The following is a 22,041-nucleotide window of genomic DNA, read 5'->3' as shown; positions in this document are numbered from 1 at the left end:
CGAGTAGCAAGAGAAACGTTGGATTCTCGATATTCAAACCGATGGATTGGACGAGGCGGAACAGTTTCATGGCCAGCACGTTCGCCTGATTTAAATCCACTGGATTTCTTTTTATGGGGTCTGTTAAAGAGACCGTGTACACGGATGCTCCAACAACAGTTGAAGATATGCGTCAGCGTATCATCACAGCATGTACGAATATCACGTCGGATACACTTATCAGAGTTCAACATTCCTTCAGAGCTCGTTTACAACAATGTATCGACGTAGACGGCCATCATTTCGAACATTTATAAAATACAGGTATTCTGCTTCCATATTTTAGTTTTATACGTTTTTTCTGTCCTTGACCTTGAATGACCTTGGACTAATTATAGTCACTGAATTCCTAATGAAAGGGACTATCATTGTAGGTGTTTAAAAAAGGGTGGTTCCATTTAAAAAAAGTCAAGGTGACCTTGATATCTCCAAAAAAATGACATAAAAACAACATTTTTTTTGCATCGTGTCAGCCCCATTGTACCATTCAACTTTGTCCTTACCATATTTTACGTATCTTTAGAAACAACAAAGATATTTGAGGTGCTAACGTTTGGTGACTCACCCTGTATATAGCGATTTTCTTATTTCGAAATAAAAAGCGTCGACTTATATCGGAACAAAATTGTACATATTGACGGTCGCTTGAGTTTATCCTCACCGCGACCGGTCACGAATGACTCCAGCATAGCATACGGAGGGTTAAAGGGCCAAGCTGGACGAGGTAGTGAAAAACCGACCCTCGAAACAATAGCTTCATTGCTTTACTTGCGGCTGATAGTCTGCATAACCCAACATTTGGTGTTTTTAGGTCTTGGACTGTTTTTGAGAAAATCACCTTAACTATGTCTTTCGTAATTGCTCATTATTAGAGCTTTAGTTCGCGCACTCAACAGTTAACCGTACTGTCATAAAGCCTTGACTTACAAAGGTTGCGTGGCAGGACCATCCGAAGGTCCCCGGTCGATAGGCCTCGGGCGACTGAGGGTCAGGGTATTCTCACTAACTCCCCATACTTTGAAATTCATGGGTTGCATAGCTTCCCTTGTTAGTCAAGGTTTTTGTAATACATAGAACTTATGGCAGTCACCGGTTCTTGTGATTATTCGCGTGTATGTATAAGCACGATGACTAAACACGATAACAACTGGCAAACTGAACAAGCTGGCCCTTCACTTCTGACTGAAACATGACTGTGAGAATATCACGTGTTGTACAGTATTGGAGTCATTATGCTTGTTATTGTCTGATAAATATGTGATTCTCTGGATCAATACTGTACTTACACTTACTCATAAATAATATCAATCCCAGTATTTTGTGAAAATCGTCGCTGTCATTGTCACGAATTATAAATGGCATCAAAACCTTTCAGAATCATTATTACATTAGTTGTCAAAAAGGTGATAACAATAAATAGAATGACAGAACTAAATTATATCGATATTTCTACTTTAATTCGTTAAATTTGTTCACTTAGAGTAACGCAACTCAGATAATCAGTAAAATAAGATCGAATTGGTAGAAAAGTGTCGAGTATTTTTTCCAAAAATAGAAACGCGCAGAGCACTTCATAGCGTTAGGTATTCATAGGTTGAGGTTAGGTTAGGATGAGGTATTTATAGTGTTTCATGTTTTTCTGACATTTTCTAGAGTTCGCTAATCAAATTGATCGATTCCGAGAACGGAGCTCTGTATTTCAACAAATTACGGTCACTTTCGAAAGACAGACGTGCCGTCAGAAAAAATTCAGATAGAATGATAGCATGAATACAATATGCCACCGAGGTGTAGTCAGATGATACAACAGAATCTTGGAGCAGACATTGTTTAGCATCGGTTGTAATGGAAGTGTTTCAAGGAAACTACAAAATCTATCATTCTGTGATGTGTCTTTCAGGACTGTGGCCTTACGATAATTCTATTTTGACAATGATTCATAGAATCGCATTTACTCTGCTTTTATTCGGATGTATGGTGACCCAGGTGATGAGATTCAATTCACTGTAGGACGTTTAATTAGAATTATTTTGATTAGATCTACGTAAGGTTCTCTTTGAGCGTTAAGCGATTTTTCTAAATCACTTCGAAATTCGAATTAACGAATTAACTTTCTAGTTACCTAATTTTCCAATAAACTAATCTAAGAGCAGCCGAGTCTATCTTGCTTAGTGGTCACAAGTTGAGACTTGTAATTTTGCAATAAATAAATCGGAATTTGCACTCCAGAATCTCGATAGTCTCTGAATCAACTCTTTGTCATCCAATTCCTATAATTTGTTGACCCCTAAAACACAACATTCTAACTATTAACTGCTAATATAATTATTTTACATGAAAATAATATATATTGGTCCCATATATTATTACTAATGTAAGAATTTTGGCAATTAATTCTCCAAGATGTACTTCCATCTATCTATTAAATTTATTTCTTTTTTCAAAGAATTAGATTGTCTGCATTCTCTTGTGAAAAGTATATAAAATACTTTTCAGGTAATGACGATAAAAAATATAAAAATGTCTCTGAGTGAAACGATTGGAATGATATCGTTCGGCGCTCAATTGTTATTATATTTTATACGATATTTTACGACTATCCTGACTTTTTCAACGGTAAGTTAGAGAATATTTTTAATAATCATGATTATCTAATTCTTTTCATGTGACTTCAGACGAAATACGTGCTTGACAATATGCAAAACGATTTTATTATGTTGAAAGATCCTATAGAAGCGGAGATGTTGTTAAAAGATTCTATTTTGGCAAAACGCATCCTGTTGGTATACATCGGTAAAGACATTCGACAAACAGTTCACACAGACTTATTAAGTCTGTGCAGTTTAATAAACGCTAAATAAATAAATACCCAACCACATTATTTCTGTAATATATGAGCCCCTTAGTCGACAAGTGAATTAAGTCACTTTCTTAATAAGGCACTATCGGAACTTTTATGTACACTCTGCACCACGAGAGAACCGTACTGCGTGAAAACCGATTTTCGTTCGTCGCTGCGCATCTTCGCCCTAATTGGTGGTATTCCCACTCCGTACGCTCCCTTCCCAATGCACAGCGCATGCGCGCAGTGACGCCACGCCATACCGGGTGTTTACACAGTATGGTCACGATTTCCTATACCCTATATTTCCATGCTAATCCGTTTAATTACGGTACGCCGCGTATATGAAGTGAAGTGGGAGTTGTGAGGTTCGCAGCGCCTTCCGCGGCCAGTCAAGCTGCGCGAAACGGTACGGTTCTCTCGTGGTGCAGAGTGTAGTAACGTTACCAAAAATTAGGAGCAGAATATACAGCTTAGCTTAGCTTTATTGTCAGAAAATAAATTGAAAATGTAGTATTTATGATAGTATAACTTTAAACAGAAATCATACAATTCCAAACATTTTGGATTGAAGCCACTATTCCAGAAAATTTTACGATCATTTCATTTACGATGTAAAACTGAGTTTTACTTTTTATAAACAAAAATGTTACTGCGTAACAACAGTGACCGTTAAATTGTAAACCGACGAAAAAATAAAATATCGTATAGTCTGCCTCGCCGTGCAGCATACCGGTCAGGGATGCCTTTGGGTAGCGTGTCCCAAACTCCGCATTTAAAAATAACCAGGGGGTGCAATTGAATTAAAAGTAAAACGCCATAAAAACTACAATTTGTACCACCTTCGGAAATGCGTCTGCCGAAAAAACGGTTAGACATTTTATGAAAGCGCAATAAACTTCGGGACGTCCAAAATTGGTTTATTACCGTAACCGTCAACTACCTGCGCTGACGAACCGGGGAATTCCCAGCGTTAGTCCACCCCCACAAGGAACGTCTTCCAAAAAAAAATATTCCGCCAATTGAATTTCGAGAAATCAACCCCCGCCAACGCCGTCCGAAACATTGTACCCTACTTCTCACTCGCCGTCTTCACATTACAAGTTCTGTTAGTGTCCCTCATATTCGTTACAAAATACATTTGTTCTTGTTAGCCAAATCCACAGTTTGTCTTCATTATCCACCCTTCAACTATTCACTCGCCGTTAAGTCTGCGTGTGAAGTGAGCATTCACCGAAAGGTCGTCTTTCAATTTAACATTTAAGGGGGCCGGCAGGCATTTGGCCTTAACTGTCACGCCAATCCTCGAACGGTCCTCGAACGGTCAGTAGGGAAAAATTATTGTGGAATGGTTAAAATTTTTTTTGTGGAACTACGTCGCGTCTACGACATATCGGTAAAAAAGAATATATGAACTGCCGACTTGAGTAGTAGTGGAAAAGAGAAACGAAAATTGAGAGAGAAAGCTAGCGACTAGACATGGTTGCCACATATCATCTTCGCCTCACTGTTGCCATGTCATCAAACCCGTAAATTTACAAGCGTTTCGTGAAACTGATTTCTGCATGAGCCCGATTCAGCCGACCAACACATGCTAACACGTACATTGCCACGGGCGCATAGATATACGCAGGACTCGTTGTCACATTACCTTTGCAGTTTTTTGCTACTATCTCTGAAATGAAACTCGAACGGCAGTCACGTGTATGCAAAAGCTAAGGAAATCATTTGATTTATATTAAATTGAATCAGTTTATTCTTAACATTATAATAATTTTATACATATATTAACAGGACTTCTTTTAAAAAGAAAATGAGCCGGAATTTACTTCCTGTCAGAAAGAAAATTATATTCAAAATGAAATTAAAGCAGCTTTTTTTATGCCACAAAGCGCATAAAAAATTAAACAAAATTTGTCATATTTTTTTACTTTAGATGTCAAATCTGAAGTTAAGAAACAAACACATACAAATTTACAACTAAAGACTAAACGTAAAATAAACTTGAATAATATCATATATATATATGTCGGAGGCTGGTCGGCAGTATTTCCAAACGGTGCGCTCATTGCTCTGTTCACACGATCGGTTCACAATCACACGAACAAATTCCACCGCGGAAGCACAACTCGATCACACTTTGAACAATATAAAATCTCGCAGAGGACTGAGAGACACGTTAACGAGTCCACGGGTCAGTCAGAATATCTACGTCTTTGCTTTTATGTCTCTCCGATGCGTATCTGACTTAAAAAATGCGATGCGACTCCGTACGAGGTTACGAGAAGAAATGGCACGAGCATTCAAACTGTAGGTATGGGGCCTACCATCCAGGTTAAGGGGGCCGGCAGGTCGACTCTGTGTAACCACACACATACATGAAATCCATATACGTATATGAACTTGCAAGGGTCAAAATGTTGACAAATTGACGCTTCAATATCGCAATGAGCAGTTTAAAAGTGGTCACTTGTGTTTCCTAAAAGTCCAATCTAGGTCTGTCCAGAGCCCAAATTGCGAATTTCTACCTCATCGTCGAGTAATTTGCAATATTCGGCAGCATACATATCGTACTTATGTAAACCTGTAATATCGACCTGCATTATCGACCGTATTCTATCGCAAGGTACAGTGTTTGCCGCGGGGAGACCGGGCCGCTAGTAAGCGGAACCGCGAAATGGTGCGTTTTTTTCTAGACATTTTACGCCTTAAATAAGTAAGTAATCAATTAAAAATGCATACCACCGTGTTCGTACATGTCTTTGCTACGTCTGTCCAGAGCGTTTTTTTCGATACGAACACTAAATCTCTCGAAATGAAGAGAATCTCTCTGCGGCAGCCATCTTGTGACGTCATCCTTGCTTCAGAAAGCGAGATTTCTGCCGAATATTACAAATTACTCGACGATGAGGTAGAAATTCGCAATTTGGGCTCTGGACAGACCTAGATTGGACTTTTAGGAAACCCAAGTGACCACTTTTAAACTGCTCATTGCAATATTGAAGCGTCAATTTGTCAAGATTTTGACCCTTGCAAGTTCATATACGTATATGGATTTCATGTATGTGTGTGGTTACACAGAGTGGACCTGCCGGCCCCCTTATCTTGCTCACGCGTCAACAAAAAACACAAAGTTTAAGTAAGTTGAGTTGATAAATAAAATAAGCATTCATAAGGCGTTCTATTTCAATAGCAAACAACTTTTTTCGAATTTTGGACTTATGCCACCTGTCAACTGAGGGGCTCATATTCTAGAAATATTTCTCGCACCAAAAAAAAAGTATGATTATAATATAATCTAAATTATAATTTCTGTAAACTAAATATAATTCAATCTTTCACTGAAGCTTGTCGCAGTTAAAATAGTCAAGTGGAAAGTTCGTTCCTGTTAATCAAATATCAAACATTGATAAATGATCGAATATTTACAACAATAATCTTAAAAAATATTAAAGAATCATATAAAAATAGAACCATTGTCTCCTGGTGGACAACGGAATGAACTTTCCAACTTAACGAATTACGCACTCAATAAATTACCACTTTGTCTTAAATTGGTATGTAATTTTGTTTAAAAAGTTACACGCCCGGACCGATTGACCAACGAAATCATTTTAATTTAAGAACTACTTTATTCCGAATTTTAGGTCTGACGTGTACAGGATCATTGTGTGTAATTGGAACATTAGGAATATCCACATTCTTGCAATCGGACATTCAGATTCGATTTCTGTATCTTTTGGGATTTTTTTACGACGAGAAAAATTTGCGGACTAATCTCACTTGCTGGCATATCATAATTTCAACAATGCATGGTTTGTTAACGATGATTTGTTCGGAAGGAACCATCACTGTTTTATGCACTCATTTGAGTGGATTGTTAGAAGTTTGTAGGTAAAATCATTTTCCCAAATTTACCACCTATCGCTGTAATTTTTAATTTCATAATTATTGACATTACGAAAACGATTTTGTGAAAATCATACTACAATAAGCTGGAATCAGCTCTAATGTTTATGAACATTATTATAACAAAGTTATAATAACTTCGATATTACGTGTAGACTGTGGATTATATGCATTTATAACAAAAATGGTTAGGTGAAATATAAAATAGTGAAAGAATCCAAAGAGTTTAAGAACATCGAAATGTTATCATTCGACTCCGGATTTTATGCATTTATGACAAAAATGAGTAGGTGCAATTGAAAGCAGTGAAAACATTAAAAGACTTTACGAGTATTAATATATTATTTTCACTACATTCGAATTATCAGTGAGAAATATAAATTTATATTTAGCTTGTGTGTTGCAATTCAGGCTGAGACTTTTTATTTTGCATAAAGCAAGCAGTCTAGTCCAGTCTGCATTTTCGCAGTCTAGTTATGATCAACTTATTAAAATTATTAGAGGAAGAAACAAATATTTACAATTTGGTTCCAGTATCTTGCAATCGATGTAAATAATTTTTATTTAAAAATCCGCAGTCTCGTTATATGTCTAACATATTGACTCCAGTCTTTCCAGTATTTATTATATAATACACTAAAAAAGTGGACAATAAACCTTTGTTAGAAATTACATCTCTTCTTCCTCTAGTTATCGAATGCGAAACGCAATCGACAAAGTTGCAACTTCAACGATGTTGAGGAAGATAGATATACAACCAGCTGTGGATATACATCGTCGAGCTATTCAGTCAGTATCTTATTTACTCAAATATTATTAAAATGCTATATTATCGGTCTATATTTTATTATAATTGCATACTTTATTTATTTTGCACCTTTCAATAATCAACATATCATTACGAATTCGTAAATAAAGGTATAGTAAAAAATATGTAGACGACATGATAATACCGTCTATGATTATGATGATAGTGGCTGTTTCGTCGTTCGGTGTAAATATATACAGAGTGAGTATCACAAAAATTAAATAAATAAAACTCGAGAATCAGTCACGACAAATATTAACCATTCTATCGAAAAAAAAAACATAATCAGACTGTTTTTCATATGCCGCAGCTTTATATCAGTATTACAGAAGTGAAAGAAATTGATGCTGTGATTCTGGCTCTGCAATTCGTTGTAGCATACATGGCATTCATAATCGGTGATAATTATAGCGGGCAGATTGTGATAGACAATAGCATTAAGATGTTGGAGGAAATGTAAGTTGCATTTATTCGGGAAGGTGTAGCTCAATTATTTACAATCTTAAATCAATTGAATGGAACAGAATTATTAAAAAATTAATTTTAAATTGAATTTAAATAGTTAACACTCGTTTGGCGACGCTCAGGTTTGCAAATCTGGACGTAGAATATTTGTTTTTTTTGTTATTTGAGATTGTTTATCATTCTTTAAATGTTAGAGCTTACCATTAAAGCTTTTAGTTTTGGAGAACAACCATATATTGGGATCCGGAGGTATACAACTAACTCTACGAAAAACGTACTCAATCAAGAAAATCAAGCCTCTGTGATCATAATTAAATTTTTTGAGGCAATTGTAGAAAACAGAAATTGTATTGTTACGTATGGAGACGTTTCTCCACGTTCATTCGATTAGAAGTTCTAATCTCTTTTCTGAGAACGAAAAGCGTCCCAACAGACCCCTTGTTTCATAAAAGAGATATTTGTGCTCCGGCTGGACGCAACTGGCACGAAGCATGATTCAGTAACAGCACCGTACGATTTCCTAATATGGAAATCTTGAAAACATTCCCTTCTGGAATGTTTTATCAAGATAGTCCCTGGTAGGAAACATCCTGGCTAACCCTTCGTATTACCCCTTTAAACAAAGATCCAGCTGCAAACCTTAAACTCACTCGAAACGACAAATACGAGTATGCGACCGTAGAATAAAGCAGCCACATTTCCCTCTCATTTTTTAGGGTATATAAACCCATTAATTTTCATCCTCTTTGGTTCAGTCGAGAAGCGGTTCAGTCGAGATTCAGACGCGGTCCAATACTCGTGCAGTCACGTCGCGTCAATTCTAGTGAGATCGGGTTAAAGTCCCTTTCGAATCAAACGTAACTTTATAGAATCCGTTAGTTCGTGTATATTCTATTTGGCTTTCAACAATCGCTCTCCGACCCCGCATTGCCAGTGCGTCAACACCGTGCATCATAGGTAACAATTTCTCCAATTGTACACTTATTACATTCACTCGCGACACAAACAACTACACATGTAATTATCTTAATTCAGAATATATTTGTCTTGTTTGTTAACTCGCGTAATCTACAACCTTTAATTATTGCCTGATATCCTAATCTAATAATTGAACGTTCCCACATGATACAATCTTACCGCTCGGATTGTATCAATTAAATTATATATCGGATATAACGGAGTTTCTCCTTCGTTTGTTCTGTCACTCGTCTTCTCCATCGGGAAGTATACTCAATAATTTACACACTCTTATCATCCAGCAAACGTCAGCCGCACAAGGTTTTATTAGATGAACAGCAAGAACCAGTGTCGTCTTCGATTGTCTATTACAAAGTGTCCCTTCGTCGCTCCCTCTCTCTGTCGGCAAACCGATCTACCCGCCGTGCTCCCCTCTCAGGAGCCCAGCCATACTCGGCCGCGTGCCGAGGAAAACAAAACAAAACCAAAGGTACCCCATGGGTAAATTCTCCCATTTCTTATAATGGGCAAAAAACAAAACTGCGTAATTAGAAATTCTTCGGCCTTCGACATCTCCGACATATATATAAGTTACGAGGCTTACTAATCTTAGATTCAATTCAACAAAGATTTCTCCAACCTAGTGGCTCCCCGGTTTCGCATTGGGTGCGTCCACGAAAACTATACCATCCTAGCGGATCCCTGATTTTGTATTGGGTTCTTCCGTATCCTAGCAGCTCCCTGGTTTCGCATCATGTGCGTCTGTGAGTTATCCATCTTCCTTTCATATCGGGTTCGCCGTGTGTCTCTCCTAGTGACTCCCCGATTTCGCATTGGGTGCGTTCACGAAGTTTCATCCTCCTAGTGGCTCCTCGGTTTCGCATCGGGTGCGTCTGAGTTTGACTCCAACCTCCCAGAGGTTCCCTAATTTTCGCATCAGGTGCGTCCTCGATGTTAACTATCCTAGCGGCTCCCCGATTTCGCATTGGGTGCGTCCGCGTACCTAACTAACAAATTGTAACCATATTCTTGGGGTAACAACCCTTCGCCGGCCTCTCGCGTTGCTCGCAGCCCTGGCTCGTAACAGTATGAAAGTGAACTGTTTCTTTTAATAATTTCGATTTAATATTTTAAACAAATTAAGTATGACAATATTCATAAATTCTTCTAATGCCATCACCGTTTTGTATTTTTCCCATCTCATTAATTATTACAAATGCATAAATTTCACAGTCTAGTTCAACTATTCATATATATACGTATCTATACAGGAGGAGTTAAAGGTGTATGATGCATTTAACTGTACCACTTTACGCATAAACTACTTATTGTGTTACGAGCCAGGGCTGCGAGCAACGCGAGAGGCCGGCGAGGGGTTGTTAGCCCAGGAATATGGTTTCGATTGTTAGTTAATATTGAAATCTTTGTTGATTTGAATTTAAGATTGCTTAGCCTCGTAACTTATACAGGGTGAGTCACCAAACGTTAGCACCTTAAATATCTTTGTTGTTTCTAAAGATACGTAAAATATGGTAAGGACAAAGTTGAATGGTACAATGGGGCTGACACGATGCAAAAAAAATGTTGTTTTTATGTCATTTTTTTGGAGATATCAAGGTCACCTTGACTTTTTTAAATGGAACCACCCTTTTTTAAACACCTACAATGATAGTCCCTTTCATTAGGAATTCAGTGACTATAATTAGTCCAAGGTCATTCAAGGTCAAGGACAGAAGAAACGTATAAAACTAAAATATGGAAGCAGAATACGTTTATCACGGTTGAGACTTGTAGGAAATAGTAAACATACTATGGTCGTAGTTAAAGTAAACATACTAAGGTCCTTCAATGTTATTCAGCATTCTTATTTACTATCAGTATGTTTCCAAACGCGATTCCGCTATGTTATATTCGATGACTGAAAAGTGTGATATGATCACGATTTACTGTGAATGTAGAAAAAATGCAGTGCAGGCCCGACTACTTTATAAAGAAAGGTACCCCGAGCGAAACACTCCTTCTAGATATACTTTCACTAATACGTACAGGTTGTTTCGAAGTACTGGAAGTGTACATGCAAGACAGTACAAACGGAAGAATCCCACGACTAATGAAGACAATGAAATTAATATTTTAGCAGCTATAGCTGTCAATCCTCACGTGAGTACGAGAAAAATTGCCCGGGAAGCAGGCATAAGTCAAAGTAGCGTAATACGAATTCTGGCCCGACATAAAATCCGTTCTACATATCGCTCCATGAAGAATTGCACGGGAATGATTTTGAAAATAGAATTAACTTTTGTCAATGGGGATTGCTTCAAAATCATTCATTTTTTTCTAATGTCTTGTTTACGGACGAAGCAAAATTTACTAATCATGGCTCAATTAATCTACGGAACGCCCATTATTGGTCTGTGGATATTCCGCACTGGCTGCGAGAAATTGATCATCAAAGACAATGGAGCGTAAACGTGTGGTGTGGTATTTTGAACGACAAAGTAATTGGACCATATTTCGTTAACGGAATGATGACTGGACACAAATACGCTCAATTTTTGCAAGAAGATCTGCCAATTTTGTTAGAAGATGTCCCTTTAAAAAATCGCTACTATATGTGGTACTAACATGACGGTTGTCCTGCTCATTATGCACGAGTAGCAAGAGAAACGTTGGATTCTCGATATTCAAACCGATGGATTGGACGAGGCGGAACAGTTTCATGGCCAGCACGTTCGCCTGATTTAAATCCACTGGATTTATTTTTATGGGGTCTGTTAAAGAGACCGTGTACACGGATGCTCCAACAACAGTTGAAGATATGCGTCAGCGTATCATCACAGCATGTACGAATATCACGTCGGATACACTTATCAGAGTTCAACATTCCTTCAGAGCTCGTTTACAACAATGTATCGACGTAGACGGCCATCATTTCGAACATTTATAAAATACGGGTATTCTGCTTCCATATTTTAGTTCTATACGTTTTTTCTGTCCTTGACCTTGAATGACATTGGACTAATTATAGTCACTGAATTCCTAATGAAAGGGACTATCATTGTAGGTGTTTAAAAAGGGTGGTTCCATTTAAAAAAGTCAAGGTGACCTTGATATCTCCAAAAAAATGACATAAAAACAAAATTTTTTTTTGCACCGTGTCAGCCCCATTGTACCATTCAACTTTGTCTCCTTACCATATTTTACATATCTTTAGAAACAACAAAGATATTTGAGGTGCTAACGTTTGGTGACTCACCCTGTATATCTTAATTGATACAATCCGAGCGGTAAGATTGTATCGTGTGGGAACGTTCAATTATTTGATTAGGATATTAGGCAATACTTAAGGGTTGTAGATTACGCGAGTTAACAAACAAGACAAATATATTCTGAATTGGAATAGTTACAATTGTAGTTGTCTGTGTCGCGAATGAATGTAATAAGTATACAATTGGAGAAATTGTTACCTAGCGATGCACGGTGTTGACGCACTGGCAATGCGGGGTCGAAGAGCGATTGTTGAAAGCCAAATAGAATATACACGAACTACCGGAATCTATAAGGTTACGTTTGATTCGAAAGGGACTGTTACCCGATCTCACTAGAACTGACTCTTACGCGAGTAACGCGACGTAACCGCACGATTACTGTACCGCGACCGAATCACTTCTAAACCGTTTCTCAACTGAACCGAAGAGGATGAAATTGGATGGGTTTATATACCCTAAAAATGAGAGGGAAGTGTGTCTGTTTTATTCTACGGTCGCATACTAGTATTTGTCGTTTCTAGTGAGTTTAAGGTTTGCAGCTGGATCTTTTGTTTAAAGGGGTAAAACGAAGGGTTAGCCAGGATGTTTCCTATCAGGGACTATCTTGATAAAACATTCCAGAAGGGGATGTTTTGAAGATTTCCATATTAGGAAATCGTACGGTGCTGTTACTGAATCATGCTTCGTGCCAGCTGCGTCCAGCCGGAGTACAATCATTAAACAAGAGGCCTGTTGGGACGCTTTTCATTCTCAGAAAAGAGATTAGGACATCTAATCGTGGAAAAACATCTCCATACGTAACAATTGTATAAGAAAATATTTTTATCATATACAATATGATCGAATATTTTATACCAGAACTCGCATCTATTTATTCGACAGTCTGCCATTCGAGTGTTGAACAAAAATCCACTACTAATATTATAAAATACATTATATAAAAAAGATATATTATAAGAAAATAATGCACCGACGATGTTGATTGAACCAGATACAATTCGTTATGGTACCGTATACCAATAAAGATGCAGAAAACGGTACTATTCACATTCATGAACGCTCAGAGTTTAGTAGCATTTAATTTGGTCGGCTTGTTTATTCTATGTTCGGAAGGATTGGCGAAGGTAAAAATCGACTGTATTTATATTCGCTATTATTTATATTTTCAGTTCCACATCTAACAAATTCTTGTTTCAGATGATAAGCTCATCTTTCTCGTATTTTACTCTGCTTTGTTCGGTGCAGTAGAACATTTAGAAATCATTGTTGTAAATATTGTTTAGAGTTCTAACAACACTTCCTGCATCTGAATAAACACGGATAATGGAACAATTGGTTTTTATAATTTTTTAATTTTTTAATCATTTTCATGTTTCAATTTGAGTACCATTTAGGTGTTCAGTTTCACAATTTTCCCCTATACAAGGAATTCTAGTATACATAATAATAAATAAATAAATAGTTTAAACAATATCACAGAATAAAACTGTACTCTTAAAAGTAATTACAAGATCTAACTCCTAGTTTATAAGAATTAATGCTACCAAAAAATAAGGGTCTCGCATTTTGTTATTTCAGAGCACACTCTCGAGTGCCTGCGAACGATAGGTACTTGAGCGTCCAGATCGCTCAAATGTACAGGGTGTCCGACTACAGGTGGGAGCAAATTTAAGGGCCCGGACTGCCAAAAGTAGAGTGACTACTTTACCGACAAAATATGGTTATACCACAGACAAGGTATAGGAGTAGACCAATCACCCAATGTATTTTTCTGTCTCACGCTCGGGGGGCTCTAGAGCCCCCGTACCATTCCGTGTCACATCCTACCGTATCATTCAGAACTAATATTGTGGAACCGATATTCTGCAATGGCGCTGTTGCTGATATAATTTTAAATCTCATGTCGAGGATTCATATGATGAATGAGACAAAAGAATGTTGTTTCCTCTTAATTCCATTACGGCTGTTACGCGAGTGCATCGAAGGAGACGTAATGTAATAATAATAACGTAACGTCTCCGGCTGAGAATATTTTGGTCCCGGATCGAATCCTGCATGGAATGATTTTTTTTTTCGTTAAACACTTTTTTCTTGTTCTTTCTACTACATTAGTCTTCTTCCCTGTGCAATTACAACTACAACAGTGTAATAACATAATTATAAGAAATTAAATTAGTTCAATATTAGCCAAAAGTAAGAACGTAGTTTAAATTTAATTCAATAAAATACGACGTTGATATCGCTAATTTCATTTGACTATTTAATAGCTACCTATTCAATCTACTTCTGATATTGCTTTTCATTTGCTGCGTATATATTCTAATAAATTTAATTATTTGGGATTGATAAAAGATTGAACAACAATATTTATAATAACTAGCTTTGAACATTTGTAAGGGTAGTTAAAGGCTATAGCCGGTTTTGGGGGTCAAATCGGCCCCGGAAGGGATTTTATTCCAATTTGCGCCATTCGATAGCCTACCAAAAAAGATACCTTTCAGCCAAGTTTTAGCCCTGTCGGAGCTTCAAAGACCCAGCGACGACAGACGACATACAATGTAAGCGGATGGAGAATCGCGCACGAATGAAAGTTTAAACTTTTAGATTTTTCAATATATCCTCATAAAATTGTGACGAGCGAATGGTGGGGATTTTCCTGATGAAAATGAGCTCAAATTCGAATGTAATCGAACAAGTTTCACTGATACGTAATGGTACGATAAAAATTACAATCTCATTAAAGACAGTCTAAATGATGTCGTGTTTGGACTCGTTTTCATCGGGATAAGCTGTACAACTTATTAGAATTAAAATTATTATTCCCATTAAAAATATAAAAGCTTAAATTGCCAATAATACTCGATTCTCTATCAACATTAAGTATCAATAAAAATTGTTCGATTATACTCGAGTTTGGACACATTTTCACCAGGAAAAGCCCCTCATCAATTCACTCGCCACAATTTTATGAAGGTATATTGAAAATATCTAAAAATTGAAACTTTCATTCGATGCGGGATTCGATCCCGGAAGATTCTCAGCCGGAGAATGAATTTAAAGTCTCTTTATTTACATAACAGTAACTTACAAAGTATACATAACAACAGCAGTCTTATATATGTTTGTACTTTAACATCTGTTCTTGTAGTCCCTATCACAATGATTTACCTACTTACTATATCTATTTGTACGTCTAATTACATTATATAGTAAATATATAATATATTTCTAACTGACCATTCATACTACGTTTGTACATTATTGCAGTTGCGGTTTTATTTCATGTTTTGAGTTTTTTGTAGGAAAAAGAAAAGAAGAAAAACCTACTTATGGCGGTGGCCCCGGCGCGCATCCCGTCCCTAGTTCCGCACACCGTACACGAGTTTGCAAGGGTACGGGAGTCCCGCTCTCATTTCTTAATAATGTAAAGATAATACTGTTTTGTAGTCAAAAGCGTTAGATAAAGGTTCAATCTAGGCGGCAAAGGTCCTCAGAAGTCCTACTTTTGCGTTTTTTGCCGTAATTTGCAATATCAACAGCATGCTGATTTCGTGTGTTGTCGAGTGACATTATCGTAAATATCGAGAGATTTAGAGCTCGTATGGAGTTCGTAGGACCTTTCCCGCCTAGCGGGAACATATAGGATCTCAATGCAACGCCAATCACGTTGTATGCTTACGTATTAATCAAATAATTGCGGGAACCCACAAACATTGCATCATTGAGGAAAATTGGACATTTCATCAAAATATAGTTCCGGCATTTTTCGCTACGAGCGCTGTACTCTGTTCCCGATCTCTCTCATCGTCAGCAGTTACTGTATCGGTAAAACAGAGGCCTATAGGAGCATGCGCAGCGCGACAGCGTGGATGGCGCTGTCGTAGCTTCATTCGAATAGCCGTGCCGCGGCACACTCTGACACCGCCTGGTCGGCGTGTACGTGTGCCTACGCGGATCGCAAGGGTCCGGGATGCCTGGAAATATTCCCAATAATGCAGAGACGGGACTTTTTCATAGTGAAAAGAGCTAGATAAAAGTTCAATCTAGGCGGGAAAGTTCCTCAGCAGTCCTACTTTTCCATCATCGAGAAATGATTAGCAATATTCGGCAGCATGTTGTCCGCCAGAGAGGCCTGTAGGAGCATGAGCGTCTCGTGACGCCACGCTTGTTTCGAACGCCTCGCGAAATTCACATTTTGGCCTCTGAATCAAAATAACTAGAGGGTTATGAAATCATTTCAACGGAAAAATTGTGATTTCATTAGTTTCTTTTCGCATAAATCGATTTTTACCAAAATCCTGAGATGACAGACAAATTTTTTGATCGGATTTGAAGTCAGCGTGATAAAGTCTACGAGAAAAGATGTACAGAAAGTCAAGAAAAATCTAACCGTGCATGGCATTGGATAAATCACAATTTTAGTTAAATATTCCAAGTATATTTTCAAAGTTAAAACATGTTTGTACCATAGTCTCTCTATTTTTCCCTTATTTTGCAATATTTTAACTTCTAAAAAAAAATCATAGCTCTATCTCATTTCTATCGAAAGTTCTTTGAGTTTGACGGAAACTTCGTCACTTTGTCAAATATAGTGTTACGAGTATCGATATGTTACGATATCGAGCCATCGCGCCGGATGGTCTTCGTTGTATCGTCGTCACTAAGACGACGCGGCTAACTTCTCGGTTTTATATATTGTATACATATATAAAACTTTGGAAAATGCCGACTTGAGTAGTAGCGGAAGAGAGAAACGAAAATTGAGAGAGAAAGCTAGCGACTAGACATGGTTGCCACATATCATCCTTCGCCTCACTGTTGCCATGTCATCAATCCCATAAATGTACAAGCGTTTCGTGAAACTGATTTCTGCATGAGCCCGATTCAGCCGACCAACACATGCTAACACGTACATTGCCACGGGCGTGTAGATATATGCAGGACTCGTTGTCACATTACCTTTGCAGTTTTTCGCTAATATCCCTGAAATGAAACTCGAACGGCGGTCACGTGTATGCAAAAGCTAGGGAAATCATTTGATTTATATTAAATTGAATCAGTTTATTCTTAACATTATAATAATTTTATACATATATTACCAGGACTTCTTTTAAAAAGAAAATGAGCCGGAATTTACTTCCTGTCAGAAAGAAAATTATATTCAAAATGAAATTTTATGCCACGAAGCGCATAAAAAATTAAACAAAATTTATCATATTTTTTTTACTTTAGATGCCAAATCTGAAGACAAGAAACAAAGAAATACAAATTTACAACTAAAGACTAAACGTAAAATAAACTTGAATAATATCATATATATATATAAAAGTTTATAGCATTTTCCAAAGTTTTATATATGTATCCATTATTAAAACCGAGAAGTTAGCCGCGTCGTCTTAGTGACGACGATACAACGAAGACCATTCGGCGCGATGTCTCGATTTCGTAACATATCGATACTCGTAACACTATATTTGACAAAGTGACGGAGTTTCTGTCAAAATCAAAGAACTTTCGATAGAAATGAGATAGAACAATGATTTTTTTTTAGAAGTTAAAATATTGCAAAATAAGGGAAAAATAGAGAGACTATGGTACAAACATGTTTTAACTTTGAAAATAAACTTGGAATATTTAAACAAAATTGTGATTTATCCAATGCCATGCACGGTTAGATTTTTCTTGACATTCTGTACATCTTTTCTCGTAGATTTTATCACGCTGACTTCAAATCCGATCACAAAATTTGTCTGTAAGCTTCAATATTGCAATGAGCAGTGTGAAAATTGTCTCTCTCTCTCTCTCTCTCTCTCTCTCTTTCTCTCTCTCTCTCTCCTAAAACTACTCTCTCCTCCGTCTCTGCATTATTGGGAAATTTTTCGAGGCATATCGGACCCTTGCGATCGGCGTAAGCACACGTACACGCCCACCAGGCGGTGTGTGAGTGTGCCGCGGCACAGCTATTCGAACGAAGCTACGGCAGAGCCATCCACGTTTTCGCGCCGCGCATGCTCCTATAGGCCTCTGTTTTACCAATACAGTATGTTGCTCGATACTGAATTTTTTTTTTTTTAATTTTATTGATACTGAACTATGGAAAACGTTCCTAGCTCCCCTGCTGGACAGAAATATTACTGTTTAGCTTCTTCTAGCGGCCGTTCTTTCATAGCGTGACGATCATTATTTGTCGGTGTCAGGTTCGGTCGGTCCGCCCCCCTTATTTTAAGTTCAGACTTAGCCTCTGATCCTGTTTGTTTGTTCATTGCTTCTATATCACATTAATATATCTAGATATTTTCTAATTCTGTATTATATACATTTAAATATTAAATAATTTTTTTAACTGTATATTATATACGTCTAATTATTTTCTAAGTCTTCTATCTCTATATCATAAAATGGAAATTTGTACTTTATCTGTTGGTCCTTTATTGCACTTAAATGCTCTTGCATCAGCTTATTTAATAAAGGGTTATTCTTTAACCGGAGATGTTACGACCAGCGCCAACCGAAACTGTTGACAGTCACAGTCATATATTGAAATGTAACGCAAATAAAATATTTTATATTGCAGTTTCTACACTGCTTTCCTGAATATAAAAATGTTCAATATTACATAATACACCTACAAAACGATCAGAAGGCTTCGAAATAATTGATTTTGTCTTTTTTTAACGACGATGCAATTAATACAAAATTCTGAAAAAATTCGGAAAAATTGTTTCAATAATATCTAACTACTGAATTTTTATAAAACTGGTATCTCTGAAACTTCAATTCGAAATGTGCACTTTCTCCAAATGATTGGACATCCAATTATCCAATTTTCTTAAACGCGTTTGCATGATCTGGAAAATCTGTAAAAAATACGACCAATAAAAAATAAGACCAATAAAAAATAAGACCAATAAACGTGGTCAACTGAAAACTTCAATATAAAATCGGCAATTTTATGCATTCGGATTTGTTTAAAAATTGATTTTGCAGCCAAAAATTCTGAAAAAATCTCAGTCGTGTATGATATTAGGTAGAATACTCATAACTACTTCCGTCATTTTTTGTTGAGCATGGTACGACTAAAAATTAATTTGGTTTGGAGGCACTTTTGACCATCTTATTCGGCTTTGTCTTAAAAATCAACAAAAAAAAAATTATGTAAAAAATATAGAACATATTTTAGTATACGCCATTAAACCCGATCTTTAAAAAAGATTTCTAGTCCAAATTTCGCATTGATATCTTTTTTAGTTTAAAAGTTGTAGCAAAATGTGCGCCTCGCCGAACCGGGAATCGATTGCGGCTCAGGCGCTCGAAACTTCGGTAACGTGAATTCGGCGGAACGCGTCGGACAGTCGAGCTGGCAGCTCACACGGACATAATAGAGGTACGCTTGTGTGTAGCGCGTGCGTAGTAGAAGCAACGTAAGGAGACGTACTGTTGCCTTCGTCGTTTATTTTCTCACTACAAACGTGAAAGAAAATAATGCAACTACGTTCTCAGTCAGTAGTGAAATAGATTGACATCTTGCAAAAAAGATCAACTACATAATTATTGATTAATTAATTCTTAACTCTTTCGAATTTTACAACTAATATTAATTGATATTTTGGATGATTCTTTAAAGCTAAAGTTTATGTTTTTTAAATGAAATATACATGAAAATATATAGTAAATTTCAATTTAATTTCTTTTTCAAGTTCAGTTACAAAATATATTCAAAATGGTTGCGTATTAATAGTGTTAAAAAATTGTAGAACTGCGAATAATAATTATACGTATGGAGAAATGTTATTTACGTTCAAAGTTTATGAAAATTGTATTTCTATAATTTGGAAACGTAGTATCTATATTTATTAATATTGTATTGATAAAGATAATTGTAGATATATAACATAATGACAACAAATAAAAAAATATAATTTGAACCTATAGCACCGACGAGATATATATAAAGACTGCCAGCCTTACGGGAGAATGTGTCGCTCGAAAAACACTGTAGGGCGGTCGGGGGACGAGCCGCCGACCGTACGGGTTATACCGTTTGGTATAACGCACGGTATACGTCGCTTCTGGACAGGAGATCGAAGGACGCAGTCTCCTACGGCAACTGCTTACTCCTAGGATGCAGGACGTGAGGTAGCGGGAGAATAAATCCCACGGTTATTCCCGTCGATAGGTGAACGAGCGTTCACTGATATTTATTCGGTTTCACGGCGCGCACAGTGATTACTACACGATTCGCAGATTCGGTTATACGACGATAGAGCTCCACCATGTGTCTGCTCTCGTCGGCATCGTTATACTCTCTTCGTTCGCGCGGCGGCGCGTGCGACGGTTGGTAGCCGGTGCTACCAACTTCGTCGCCGGATAGCGGTTGGGGAATTGTCTGGGGACTTTGGGATTAAATCCCTATGTTCCCCACACACTCCCCCCCGAGTGCGTGCGAGCAACGTATGCTCGGCACGACGCACGATACGTGTACCTGCCTTGCAGGGCAGCATTGTACGGCATGTTTGCCATGCGGCGCGGGGACGGAAATTACATTTATTTATAACAAAAATTATATATATATAGGATCAACGCTTACATGCTATGCTATGTACATTTCTTAATGCTAGTGGGTACGCTGATGCGTACTTTTTTCGCACGCGCGTACGTACGCAGCGAGTTGTCGGACGTGCCAGGGGCATCATTGACAACGGAGTCGAGATCCTCGCGGACGTAGTATGCGGGTTTGACGTTCTCCATCGACACACTTCGGAGTTCTCCGTTAACGTCGATTCGCAAGACGCGATCGCTAGGGCGACCTATGACCTTGTGCGGCCCCGAATAGGGTCGATCGAGAGCTCTTTTTTCGGAACCCGCGAGTAAGAACACGTGAGAGCACGTATGAATGTTCTTGAACAAGAATACACGCTTCCTGTGGTGTTGTCCCACCGGGACGGGTTTGACTTTACGCATGTGCTGGTGAAATTCTTCTATGAATATCTGCGGATTGGCAGGAGTGTCAACGTCGGAGAGCATGAACTCCCCTGGAATTCGCAAGGGCATTCCGTACAGATATTCAGCGGGGGATGAACCGGTGTCCATCACGTTGTTTCGCAGGCCCAGTAACACGGTGGCTAGCACGCGTGACCATTCGGGGTCTGCGTGGCACATGATTGCGGATTTGAGACATCGATGCCATCGTTCGATCATTCCATTGGATGCTGGATGATACGCGGTGGTTCGGATGCGGTGACATCCGATCATTTTTACGAGCGCGGTAAAAAGCAGCGATTCAAACTGACTGCCTTGATCAGTGGTGAGGGTTTCGGGGGTACCGAAACACGAAATCCAGTTATCCACGAACGCTCTGCAAACGGTAGTGGCTTCGATGTCCCTAATGGGGATTGCCTCGGGCCACCTCGAGAATCGGTCTATGATGGTGAGGCAATAACGATAATTTTCGGAAATCGGTAATGGACCGACGATGTCCATATGGATATGTTTAAATCGCTCGTCCGGAGCGACGAATTCGGCCGGTTTCACATGGTTGTGACGCGATATCTTGGATTGTTGGCAATCCAGGCAAGCCTTTGCCCAGTTCGCAATGTCGCGGTGCATTCGCGGCCAAACGTAGCGTTTCCGGATAATACGGTCCGTGATTTTCGCGCTCGGGTGCGCGGGCGCATGAAAGAGCTCGAATAAAGTTTTCCACAGGGGACTCGGAATGTACGGACGTAAGACTTCGCGATTCAAATCACAGACGA

The 22,041-nt window shown here is 38.1% G+C and overlaps 1 protein-coding gene and 1 long non-coding RNA gene across 5 annotated transcripts in view; one reads left to right on the top strand and one right to left on the bottom strand.

The window, feature by feature from the left end:
• Positions 1–1,869: 1,869 nt before the first annotated feature.
• Positions 1,870–13,951, top strand: LOC143356646 (uncharacterized). Of its 3 annotated transcripts, XR_013082704.1 has the most exons (10): positions 1,870–2,025; positions 2,536–2,655; positions 2,715–2,832; positions 6,529–6,775; positions 7,481–7,579; positions 7,709–7,799; positions 7,909–8,054; positions 13,281–13,413; positions 13,487–13,789; positions 13,845–13,951. XR_013082704.1 is itself a non-coding variant. In XM_076792523.1 (9 exons), the coding sequence occupies exons 1-9, from the start codon at positions 1,885–1,887 to the stop codon at positions 13,535–13,537; spliced, it is 1,146 nt and encodes a 381-aa protein (XP_076648638.1). In that variant the 5' UTR covers positions 1,870–1,884; the 3' UTR covers positions 13,538–13,805. The 3 variants fall into 3 exon arrangements, 2 of the variants coding, with proteins under 2 accessions (XP_076648638.1, XP_076648639.1); XM_076792523.1 differs by lacking the exon at positions 13,845–13,951 and having other exon boundaries at positions 13,487–13,805; XM_076792524.1 differs by lacking the exons at positions 13,281–13,413; positions 13,487–13,789; positions 13,845–13,951 and adding an exon at positions 8,161–8,251.
• The window catches only part of LOC143356654 (uncharacterized), a 707,545-nt gene continuing 691,376 nt past the window's right edge, over positions 5,873–22,041 (bottom strand). For both annotated transcript variants that reach the window (XR_013082715.1, XR_013082714.1), the window contains one exon: positions 5,873–5,980. This is a non-coding gene — a long non-coding RNA (uncharacterized LOC143356654). The remainder of the gene's footprint in view (positions 5,981–22,041) is intronic.

The sequence above is a fragment of the Halictus rubicundus genome, chromosome 8 (genome assembly GCF_050948215.1).
Source record: "Halictus rubicundus isolate RS-2024b chromosome 8, iyHalRubi1_principal, whole genome shotgun sequence".
Lineage (NCBI taxonomy): Eukaryota > Metazoa > Arthropoda > Insecta > Hymenoptera > Halictidae > Halictus > Halictus rubicundus.
This window is presented reverse-complemented; position numbering and strand designations above follow the sequence as displayed.

What these genes read in the sequence shown, in the direction of transcription:
- LOC143356646 (XM_076792523.1), top strand. Translation starts at nt 1,885, where the DNA reads ATGGAAGTGTTTCAAGGAAACTACAAAATCTATCATTCTGTGATGTGT. An exon ending in CTATCCTGACTTTTTCAACG is followed by an intron (nt 2,656 to 2,714) that starts GTAAGTTAGAGA and finishes ATGTGACTTCAG; the next exon opens with ACGAAATACGTGCTTGACAA. An exon ending in ATTAAGATGTTGGAGGAAAT is followed by an intron (nt 8,055 to 13,280) that starts GTAAGTTGCATT and finishes TGATTGAACCAG; the next exon opens with ATACAATTCGTTATGGTACC.